This window comes from Lithobates pipiens, unplaced genomic scaffold (assembly GCF_037356315.1).
Source record: "Lithobates pipiens isolate NorthernLeopardFrog02 unplaced genomic scaffold, aLitPip1_a1.2 Scaffold_27, whole genome shotgun sequence".
Taxonomy (NCBI): Eukaryota; Metazoa; Chordata; class Amphibia; order Anura; family Ranidae; genus Lithobates; species Lithobates pipiens.
The window spans coordinates 214415342-214427527 of NW_027507788.1; the positions used below are offsets into that span (position 1 = coordinate 214415342).

Genomic DNA, 12186 nt, shown 5'->3' on the forward strand with positions numbered 1-12186 from the left:
AAATGAAATCAGCATCTCCATAAAGCTGGTCAGCACGGGGGAAGCATGAAGTGCTCTAGAAGTTCCTGCTAGAGAGCTGCACTGACTTTGGACTTGGTAAAACACAGTGGACCAGCACACCAGCAGATGACATGGCCTCCCCCAAATCATCACCGACTGTGGAAACGTCACACTGGACCTCATGCAGCTTGGGGTTCTGTGCCTCTCCGCTCTTCCTCCACCCTGCAAATGCAAAATCTTGCACAGTCAGCGATGATTTGGGGATCCATTTCATCTGTTGGTGTTACTCCGCTGTGTTTTATTACCAGCTTTATGGAGATGCTGATTTAATTTTCCAGCAGGACTTGGCACCTGCTCACGCTGCCAAAAGTACCGATACCTGGTTTAACGATCATAGGATTGCTGTGCTTGATTGGCCAGCAAACTCACCTGACCTAAACCCCATAGAGAATCTGTGGGGTATTGTCAAGAGGAAGATGAGAGACACCAGACCCAACAATGCAGACGAGCCAAAGGCCGGTAGCATTTCTGTATTAAAATTTTTTTTTTTTTATTGGTCTTATGTAATAATCAAATTTTCTGAGATACTGAAGTTTCAGAGATACTGAATTTTGGGCTTTCACTAGCTGCAAGCCATAATCATCAAAATTATAAAAAAAAAATGTTTGAAATATATCACTCTGTGTATAACGCATCAATATAATATATGAGTTTCACTTTTTAAATTGAAATAATTTAACTTTTTGATGATATTCTGATTTTTTGAGAGGAACCTGTAAAGGTTCCCTGGGGGAGATTTTTGTTTTCCTGAGCAAAAAGTGGACTTTCACTTTAAATACAAGATACAGAGAACCTATGTGATGTGTCGGTCAAAAGAACGCAGGACATTTGTTCTTCATTATCAATCCATTTTTTAGATTTTGAAGCTTGAAAACTAGAAAGTAAAAAAAAAAAAAAAATACAAGTGGAGACTTTAAGGCGGAAAGGAGCAATGAGCTCTGGCAGGAAGATTAACCAATGGGGTCCACCAGGAAAGCGGAATTCAGCAGGGGACCTAAGCCAATCAGACGAGAAGGAAGTCATAACGGGAAGAGATGCCCACATAAGCCAATCGCCTTTAGGCTTTTTTTTTGTAGGAAGGGAATACCGCTGTGAATTCTTCGTTATCCTTCAGAGATGAATAATTAGACCTCAGATTTGATGTGAGACACAGCAGTCTGTGTTAAGCACCGTCTGGATAAAACCTCGAGCCGAAACAAGTGCAATCGACCGTTTCTGCGGGTCAAGAAAGGAAGAACTTCGAAACCCTTCCTCTGCTGTCCAACAGATCACATAACCTCAGTCTTTATAATAGATATATCTACAGCTTCGTTCCGCAAGTCTACAGCTGATCCGTTGCGCCATGACTGCTCGGCCGCCGCCGCGATCTGCAGTGCGCAGAGGTATTGTTCTTTGGTGACTGCTGGACATTCCTTGCCTGCAAAACAAGACATTCCTTTAAAAGTGGTTGTAAACCTCAGACATAAACTATGAACAAAGCATATCCCTCTATAGTAGGGCTTGACAAATTTGCTTTGAATCTAGGAGAAAAAAGTTAGGCGCCATTTTATTATTTTTTTTTAAACGAACAAAGCTTACAGGTGGGGGAAATGTCACATGTTCCCAAAGGTGAACTTATCCTTTAACCCTTTCAAGAGGAAGTAAACGCTCCCACTCTGATGCTTCTTTTCATTTAGTCCATTATAATAAGTAATTATCAGACTATAGCCACTGTAATCCAGCCCAAATCGCATATTACTTGCTGTTTAAAGAAACTTTAAAAAACTTGTTTCCAGGGGTTAGGCAGCACTATCTTAAAGTGGTTCTGCACCTAAAAAAAAATATTAAAAGCCAGCAGCTAATATTGCAGCTGCTGACTTTTAATAAAATCACACTTACCTGTCCCAGGGTCCAGCGATGTCGGCGGCAGATGACGAGCGATCGCTCGTCTCGCTGCTGCCACCGCCGCCATCCTCTGTCAGGGAATCGGGAAGTGAAGCATGGCGGCTTCACTGCCCGATCCCCTACTGCACATGCACGAGTCGCGCTGCGCGTCTCTTCTGGTCCCCCGCTGTGTCCTGGGAACTGTGTGTTTCCCAGAACACAACGGGGGGGCGGGGCGTCTGCGGCGGTCTGCCCGGAAGTGGGTGCAGATACCTGGATTATCCAGGTAACTGCACCACCCTCCCCCTGAAAGGTGCCGATTGTGGCACCGGAGGGGGGGAGGGATCAGATTAGCGGAACTTCCCCTTTAGGGTGAAGAACCGCTTTAAGTATTGTTTTCTGAGTCCACAGTGGAGTTTATTTCCGCCCTTACATTGAGCACTTCCTGTACTGTTAACCAAGCCTCCTTCTCAATCCAATGTTTCTATGGCAACCCTGCTTCCCTGTTCATCGCTGATTATCTAGTGCAGGGATATGCAATTAGCGGACCTCCAGCTGTTGCAAAACTACAAGTCCCATCATGCCTCTGCCTCTGGGTGTCATGGTTGTGGCTGTCAGAGTCTTGCTATGCCTCATGGGACTTGTAGTTCTGCAACAGCTGGAGGTCCGCTAATTGCATATCCATGATCTAGTGTTTGCCTGTGTGAGTCCTATCAGCTTCAGCTGATAAGACCGCAGTAATGCTGTCCCATGCCCTGCTTTACACTGCATGTGATGTCACATGGTCAAATGGTGTGTAGGAGGAAGCTCTGAATGATTATGCAGCCTCCTGGGAGTTCAGTGTTGTGTGCCGTAGGAAGTCCTGATAACAGATAGATAAGCACATAGAGTGTGTGCCGTAAATCAGTGACGTCATTCTAAAGAACAAAAAGGATTACAACAATACTAAGCAAGTAAGGAGATATCTACTAGCAGTGTTCATTAGGGTTTTTTATGCCGATTTACATGGGACAGAGTTGTGGGGGAGGGTTTACAACCACTTTCACAGCCAAAGCAGTTTTTGCACACGATTAAAAAATAATTTTAGGCCTGAAGATTACACAAAATCCCCAAACGTTATATCTTTTCTTAAAGCAGACACCCTAGAGATAATTTATGTCACATGATATGACCGCAAAGTAAAAAAAATATAAAAATTTAAAAAGTTAAAAAGCGGAGCTCCACCCAAAAGGTGAAGTTCTGCTTATCTGCCCCCCCCCCCCACCTCCTCTTTATGCCACATTTTGCACTTTTAATGTGTGTGTGTGTGCGGGAACCCCCGCTTCCAGGAGACCTGGCCGTGGCCAGGTCTCCCGGAAATTTGGCCCCCCTCCTACTTCCCCCACCGCTTGGCCATTCACAAAGCGCAGCTCGCTTCACCCATGCGCAGTAGGGAACCGGTTGTTCAGCTGCAAGGCTTCCGTGTCGGCTTCCCTTACAGGCGATGGCAGTTGCAGCACCTGAGAGCTGATGGTAGGAGAGCTGGGCCACGGAGGTGAAAGAGATGCGAGTAGAATCTTCGTGGGGGAGGTTGGGGTAGCAAACTGTGCATAGTGCACCCCTAAACTCTGCACTCTATACATAGCATAGTCGTGATCTCTGCACTCTATACATAGCATAGTCGTGATCTCTTCACTCTATACATAGCATAGTCGTGATCTCTGCACTCTATACATAGCATAGTCGTGATCTCTGCACTCTATACATAGCATAGTCGTGATCTCTGCACTCTATACATAGCATAGTCGTGATCTCTGCACTCTATACATAGCATAGTCGTGATCTCTGCACTCTATACATAGCATAGTCGTGATCTCTGCACTCTATACATAGCATAGTCGTGATCTCTGCACTCTATACATAGCATAGTCGTGATCTCTGCACTCTATACATAGCATAGTCGTGATCTCTGCACTCTATACATAGCATAGTCGTGATCTCTGCACTCTATACATAGCATAGTCGTGATCTCTGCACTCTATACATAGCATAGTCGTGATCTCTGCACTCTATACATAGCATAGTCGTGATCTCTGCACTCTATACATAGCATAGTCGTGATCTCTGCACTCTATACATAGCATAGTCGTGATCTCTGCACTCTATACATAGCATAGTCGTGATCTCTGCACTCTATACATAGCATAGTCGTGATCTCTGCACTCTATACATAGCATAGTCGTGATCTCTGCACTCTATACATAGCATAGTCGTGATCTCTGCACTCTATACATATATACCAATACTATCATACATCATGAAGGGGGCACATATGACTTTCTCCCCAATGATGCAGTACTCAAGCCTAGCAGCCACCATCTCCCCTGAGTTCAAACATTGTGTATTTCGGAGGACGTCCCCACAGAAGGCACAGTGGGTGAGTGTCGGAGAGGGCAGAATAAAGTGGTCTCAGGTAGAATTCACACAAACACTTTGACCGGAATAGATAAAAGGTTACATGGTCTCTTTAAGGAGGTGGCAATACTGACCTTTGATGGTGCGTATAAAGTGCTGGAAGAGATCTTTGTAAGCTTCTCTATACCTTTCATGATGTGAATGGGAAAGAGTTGGGAAAGACGAGTTATTCTCTATAATGCACAGAGGATTCTGATTGTCTAGACGTAATGATCCCTGACAGCCGTACAGCTAAGGAAAAGAGGACATTGGGTTAGTTTGCAGAAACCGTTGACTTCATGCTTTGAACATCTTACAACTACAAAAACTGAACCTTAAAAAACAAAAGATTCTTATAAAACATTAAGATAAAGACTCGAGAGCTGCACCACAGGCACTATTAAAGTAGTTGTAAACCCTTACAAACCACTTTGACCTACAGGTAAGCCTAGATTAAGGCTTACCTGTAGGTCTAAGAAATATCTCCTAAATCTACACGGCTTAGGAGATACAGTGGTGTGAAAAAGTGTTTGCCCCCTTCCTCATTTCCTGTTCCTTTGCATGTTTGTCACACTTAAGTGTTTCGGAACATCAAACCAATTTAAACAATAGTCAAGGACAACACAAGTAAACACAAAATGCAATTTGTAAATGAAGGTGTTTATTATTAAAGGTGAAAAAAAATCCAAACCATCATGGCCCTGTGTGAAAAAGTGATTGCCCCCTAAACCTAATAACTGGTTGGGCCACCCTTAGCAGCAACAACTGCAACCAAGCGTTTACGATAACGTGCAATGAGGCTTTTACAGCGTCCTGGAGGAATTTTGGTCCACTCATCTTTGCAGAATTGTCCTAATTCAGTTACATTAGAGGGTTTTCGAGCATGAACGGCCTTTTTAAGGTCATACCACAACATCTCAATAGGATTCAGGTCAGGACTTTGGCTAGGCCACTCCAAAGTCTTCATTTTGTTTTTCTTCAGCCATTCGGTGGTGGACTTGCTGGTGTGTTTAGGATCATTGTCCTGCTGCAGAACCCAAGTTCGTTTCAGCTTGAGTACACGAACAGATGGTCGGACATTCTCCTTCAGGATCTCTTGGTAGACAGCAGAATTCATAGTTCCTTTTATCACGGCAAGTCTTCCAGGTCCTGAAGCAGCAAAACAGCCCCAGACCATCCCACTACCACCACCATATTTTACTGTTGGTATAATGTTCTTTTTATGAAATGCAGTGTTCCTTCTACGCCAGATATACTTGGACACACACCTTCCAAAGAGTTCCACTTTTGTCTCATCGGTCCACAGAATGTTGTCCCAAAAGTCTTGGGGATCATCAAGATGTGTTGTGGAGAAATTGAGATGAGCTTTGATGTTCTTTTTGCTCAGCAGTGGTTTTCTCCTTGGAACTCTGCCATGCAGGCCATTTTTGCCCAGTCTTTTCCTGATGGTGGAGGCATGAACGCTGACCTTAACTGAGGCAAGTGAGGCCTGCAGTTCCTTGGACGTTGTTGTGGGTTCTTTTGTGACCTCTTGGATGAGTCGTCGCTGCGCTCTTGGGGTAATTTTGGGCGGCCGGCCACTCCTGGGAAGGTTCACCACTGTTCCATGTCTTCGCCATTTGTGGATAATGGCTCTCACTGTGGTTCGCTGGATTCCCAAAGCTTTGGAAATGGCTTTATAACCCTTTCCAGACTGATAGATCTCAATTACTTTCTTTCTCAATTGTTCCTGAATTTCTTTGGGTCTCGGCATGATGTGTAGCTTTTAAGGATCTTCTGGTGGACCTTACTGTGTCAAGCAGCTCCTATTTAAGTGATGCCTTGATTGTGAACAGGTGTGGCAATAATCAGGCCTGGGAGTGGCTAGAGAAATTGAACATTGAACTCAGGTGTGGACAACCACAGTTATAGTATGTTTTAACAAGGGGGGCAATCACTTTTTCACACAGGGCCATGATGGTTTGGATTTTTTTTCACCTTTAATAATAAACACCTTCATTTACAAATTGCATTTTGTGTTTACTTGTGTTATCCTTGACTATTGTTTAAATTGGTTTGATGTTCCGAAACACTTAAGTGTGACAAACATGCAAAGGAACAGGAAATGAGGAAGGGGGCAAACACTTTTTCACACCACTGTATTTACCTGAAGACAGCCGTTGCTGTCTACGGCGCAGGCGCACTGGGCAGGCCGCAGGCGATATGCCGCTCGTGCCGGAGCAGCGAGACCCGGGAGTCACTCCGGGATACATGGCAGCAGCGAACATGATGACGGAGGACCGCTTCGGGGGCTTCGTTCTCAGGTAAGTTATTCATAATGAGCTAGTATGCTGTGTATACTAGCTCATTATGCTTTTGCCTTGCAGGTTGCATTTTTTTTTTTTTTTTTTTTTTTTTTTTTTTTAAGTGCCTTTACTTCCTCTTTAAATAACCAAATTAATATTAGTTCATATAATCATAAAATAAAATAAATTACATAAAAAATTAATTTGAATAATGTGATAAATGACTCTGAATCCTCAAAATATTCACATCGATCGAAAATAGATTTGCTTAAAGAGGAAGTAAACCCTGATGGGTTTACTCCCTCTTTGTCTCCCTGCAAAGGTAAGGCATAATGGGTTACTATGCATCGGTTACTATGCATCGCATAGTAGCCCATTATGTGTCACTTACCTGACACAGGAGCCAGCGATGTCACCGCTGTCCCCTGTAGTCCGGGGCCTCCATCTTCTTCCGGGTATCGCTGCTTCGGCCACTCACAGCACCGGAGCAGCGATGACGTCACTCCTGCGCATGCGCACGGGAGCCGACACGAGCGGCATATCACCGTTAGCAGCGGCATGCTGCTAACAGCGATAGTGCGCCTTTGTGCCGCTGTCCAAGGCGCATGCGCCGTAGACAGCTGTCACTGTCTTTTAGTAAATATCTCCTAAACCATGTAGGTTTAGGAGATATTTCTTGGACCTACAGGTAAGCCTTTAAAAGTGACTTTAAGGCAACAGTTCAACCACAGGAAAGAGAAAAACACCTTGCAGGAATAAGTCCTTTGTATAAGTTCTTATCAGGACACCACGGTGATTCCACACAAACAGCAAGCAAGTGCCCGTCACCGAGAAGTGAACGCGCTTACCAAACAGCAAAACAAATAAGGGTTTAACCACTTAACTACGTCCCACCCGGCCAATGTACATATATACGGCCGGGTGGGAGCTCTCTACTTCTGAGTGGACGTTCCTGAACGTCCATCAGAAGTAGGGGGATCGCGTGCGTGCCCGCGCAGCGGCGCGATCCCGATGTGCCCATGTGTCACCCAGACACGGCGCATCTCGGATCGACAGGAGGGCTCTGTGATTGGCCCTCCTGATCACATGATGGCCGCGTTCAATCACAGCCGTCATGTGATGTAAACAAACAGCCGGATGCTAGGCAATCGGCTCCTCCTCTCCTCACACGGAAGTCATCTCTGAGGAGAGGAGAGCAGATCGCTCTTTAAGTGCCCAGCCGTGGGTCCGGTCCTGAGCTCCGTAACCGCGGCCGCGGGATCAGCGGACCCGATCGAGTGACAGAGCTGAAGAACGAGGAGAGGTCTGTGTAAACAAACCTCTCCCCGTGCTTCCTACTGTGGCGGTCACCGACCGTCTCTTCCCTTTCCCTTCCCTACGATAAAAAAAACACATAAAATCATACATAACACCTACACTGCCCCCTAGTGGTTAACTCCTTCACTGCCAGTGTCATTTACACAGGAATCACTGCATTTAAATAGCACCGATTGCTGTATAAATGACAATGGTCCCAAAAATGTGTCAAAAATGTCCGATGTGTCAGCCATAATGTCGCAGTCACAAAAAAAAAAATTAAAAAAAATTAAAAATAAAAGAAATAAAAAAAAAATTAAAAAAAATCGCTGATCGCCGCCATTACTAGTAAAAATAAAAATATATTAATAAAAATGCTATAAAACTATCTCCTATTTTGTAAACGCTATGACTTTTTTTGCAAACCAATCGATAATCGCTAACTGCGATTTTTTTTTACCAAAAATATGTAGAAGAATATGTATCGGCCTAAACTGAGGAAAAAAAATGTTTTTTTTTATATATTTTTGGGGGATATTTATTATAGCAAAAAGTAAAAAATATAGAATTCTTTTCAAAATTATCGCTCTATTTTTGTTTATAGAGCAAAAAATTTTAACCGCAGAGGTGATCAAATACCACCAAAAGAAAGCTCTATTTGTAGGGAAAAAAGGACGCCAATTTTGTTTGGGAGCCACGTCGCACGACCGCCGCAATTGTCAGTTAAAGCGACGCAGTGCCGAATCGCAAAAAGGGTCTTGGTCCTTTGGTTGCAAATTGGCCCGGGGCTTAAGTGGTTAATTGTGAACCATCCGTGTCATTACTCGTACACCAAAACGTATGGATCAGCCTACCACAGGTATCTACGGCGTCACTTAAATCTCCCAAGATCAGCAATCCCAAACGGATATTTGCACTATTGATAAGTCAAAAAGAGGAGGAGGCCCTGATAGTGTAAAACCGATTGGACTTTTTTATTAAAACAAAATAAATAATTGCACTTACAAAAACTTGCATCAGAAAACGCATATAAAAAAAACTGTCAGAAAGCCGAACGGCATTCGGTCGGGAGCCCGTCCTCCCCTCGTACAGCGTGGTGACGTCACTGTGTGCCTTCCCAGACGCGTTTCGTCATAGATGACGTTGTCTTATAAAGCATTACTGATCCCTGGAGCTATGTTTTTTTTTAAACATCTGAAAACCATAAAGATAAATTCCAGGAATTCAGTCACTTTGTAAAAAGTGAAGGCACACTGAGTTAAGTCCAAGGAGGTGCATGACATCCTGGGCTGGATAATTTCTATTATTTACACTTGACAGCTTTATTGCTCAGCTGGAGAGACACTCTGGGGATGAGGGGAGAGAAACACATAGAGCAGCTATGTCTACCCCTCCACTCAGCTGCCCATTCACAGAAGCCTTTGTATTTTAGGAATGTGTTCACATAATACCAAGGCTTCTGTGATTGGGCAGGAGGAGGGGAGGGGTAGACACAGCAGCTGCAGCAACTATCCTGTTCAAGATGCAGAGCTCAGAAGGATCAGCGTTGGGCTCTCAGAACTACAGTGATAGCTGTCTTCTGGAAGTACTATAAAGCTGTCAGATATAAATTATAGAGCTAAGCCCAGGAGGAGTCATGCACCTCACTGGACTTAACCCCTTAGCGTGCCCTCATTTTTTACAAAGGCGCTGAAAGCATCCAGCATCATCAACTTTTCTATCCAGCCTGAAGGTCCCTGGGCCACCCCTTCAGTTATTGGATTTCAGTTCTTTCAATCAGTATCACATGAGGGTGTTATTTAGGGCAGTCTGCCTTGGAGCACTCATTCATCCACCCATCAAGGTATTTTAAATATTTGCATAACCCTTTCCAAGAGCCAGCCCACTGCACTTAAGAGGAGTACGGAGACAAGGTAATGTGTCTAAAGACACATAGAACGTGGCTTGGCCACGTCCCCTCCTCACTGGTTGTGATAGACAGAAGTCTCTGAGGCTACGAGGAGAGAGAAAGCCAAAAGCAGCTGCTCTTTTGCACATCGTTGGATCGAGATCGGGCTCAGGTAAGTGTAAGGTGAGGCTGGGAGGGGGGGTCTGCAATGAGAGGGGTTTGAAAATGTGTTAAAGTGGCTGTAAAGGCAGAAGTTTTTTTTTCATCTTAATGCATTCTATGCAGCAGCCCCCTAATACTTACCTGAGCCCATCTTGATACACAGCAACATTGCAGGAGTGTCTCAACTCTCCCTCCTCATTGCCATTATTTTTTTCAAATTGTCACTTTTTTGTTTATATTGTGCAAAAAATAAAAACCAGAGGTGATAAAATACCACCAAAAGAAGATTCAATTTGTGTGATGAAAAAAAAATAAAAATAAAAAAAAAGGACATCAATTTTATTTGGGAACATCATCGCACAATTGTCAGTTAAAGAAACGCAGTGCTGTATCCCTCTAAAAAAAATGGCCTGGTCAGGAAGGGGGTAAAACCTTCCGGGGCTGAAGTGGTTAAGATAAAAAAAAAAAAAAAAAAAAAAAAACTTTCAGCCTTTAGAACTACTTTACATTTTTAAACTTTCAATATCACAATAATGAAGTAAAAAGAAGGAACCAGGAAAGGAAAACAAACTGATTAAATCTCAGCTTTAAATTTCTCCAGTCTGGTAAAAACCCTCAAATGCCTCTTTTTTTAAATGTGAATAAGTTCAGCTTAAAGAGGAACTGCAGTCTGCTCACATAATTTGTAATAAAAACATCTTTGCCATTCTGAAGCTTCCCTCCAACCACTTTGCATATTTCTATATTATATATATATATATATACACACACACACACACACACACACACACACACACATACACACTGCGATTCTGTACTTGCCAAATATGCTGCAGAAATCTCCCTCCACCGAGTCTGGCTGCAGCCATTTTAACTGTGGGCAGCTGAAGCTGCTGCCTGTTCACTTCCTGGATTTACACAGAGGCACATCTCCAGCTCTGCAGCTTTAATTGTCCCTCTTATGACTCCTTCCTGGCAAACTCTCACAAGAGTGAGAGAGAGCTGTTCATTATGACATAAGACTAGGCTTTTTACAAGAAACAGGAAGTGGGCTGTAGAAGGTACCGTATTTATTGCACTCCCCCCCCCCCATGAAAATAGGGGGAAAATCACTGGTGCATGTTATATGCCCGACAGCGTACCTCAGAGGGGAAGGACGGGGATGAGTGCCGCCGGAAATCACAGAGCCGTCATCTCCTCCCCACTCGGCTCGCAGGTCACAAGCAGAGTCCCGCCTCGGCCACCAGCACAGTCCCCGCCTAGGCCACTGGCATTGGACCAGTGTTCTGTCTATCACAGGAGCTGGTCCAATGCTGATGGCGGAGGCGGGACTATGTATGTGACTGCCGAGTGAGAGCCGAGGAAACGGATGATGGCTCGTGATATCATATGAGATATGATGAGAGGGCAGATGGGCACAGAACAGGCTGCAGATGGGCACACAAAAAAGTTTTTTCTCCTGAAACTTCCCTCTTAAATTGGGGTGCGTGTTATACGCCGATAAATACGGTATTTACTGGCAGAACATTTTTTTTTTTTTTTTTACTATCCACACTTAAAACAACAAGAGCAGAAGATTTAATAGATGGAAAAGATGAAAAAAAATGACTGAAGTTCCGCTTTAATTAGCTTTTTTCTGTGCATATCTTTTTCCAGGTCTTCTATTAATTTATTTTCCTTTTCCTCTTTCCAGAATCAGCACCTTCAAACTACGGAAGTTAATTTTGGGACTGTACCAGAAAATCTATACCTGGAATTGACTCTGCTTGCTGTGGCGAAACACCTTGCAACCGAACACCAAAAGCAATAAATATTTTTTTCATATTTTTATACATAAGGTGTATAAACAAAACAATTGGGTGCTCTGAAGGTTCAGCTCCAAAGTTCCTCAAAGACCATCAGCCCTAATAGTTGGGATAACCTAAGGAGAGCAGTGACACAAGCCAGCCATTAGCAAAGGATGATGCCACTACAAGGATGTATTGTATAAGGAAGCCGGGTGTGGTCTAAGATTTTCATGCGAATTATGAATTATGTGCACGTTTTAAGTTTTCTTTTTTTCATGTAGCCCGGACTTACCTCCAGCCTTTGGTCACAAGTTTTTGTGCAGTGCTGACTGATGTCCAAACTTACTATGGATCCGCTAGAAAACTTCATGCTGATGTTCACCGTATCCGCATCCTTCATTGTGCCCAGATC

The 12186-nt window shown here is 43.8% G+C and overlaps 1 protein-coding gene across 1 annotated transcript; it reads right to left on the reverse strand.

Annotated features, from left to right (window-relative positions):
* Positions 1-480: 480 nt before the first annotated feature.
* LOC143933304 (myo-inositol 2-dehydrogenase-like) lies at positions 481-12186 on the reverse strand (the record flags this gene model as incomplete). Its single annotated transcript, XM_077456180.1, is given in 3 exon segments — positions 481-1477; positions 4452-4608; positions 12067-12186. Coding segments are annotated over 3 exon segments (426 nt in total), but the record flags the coding sequence as incomplete, so codon positions are not given.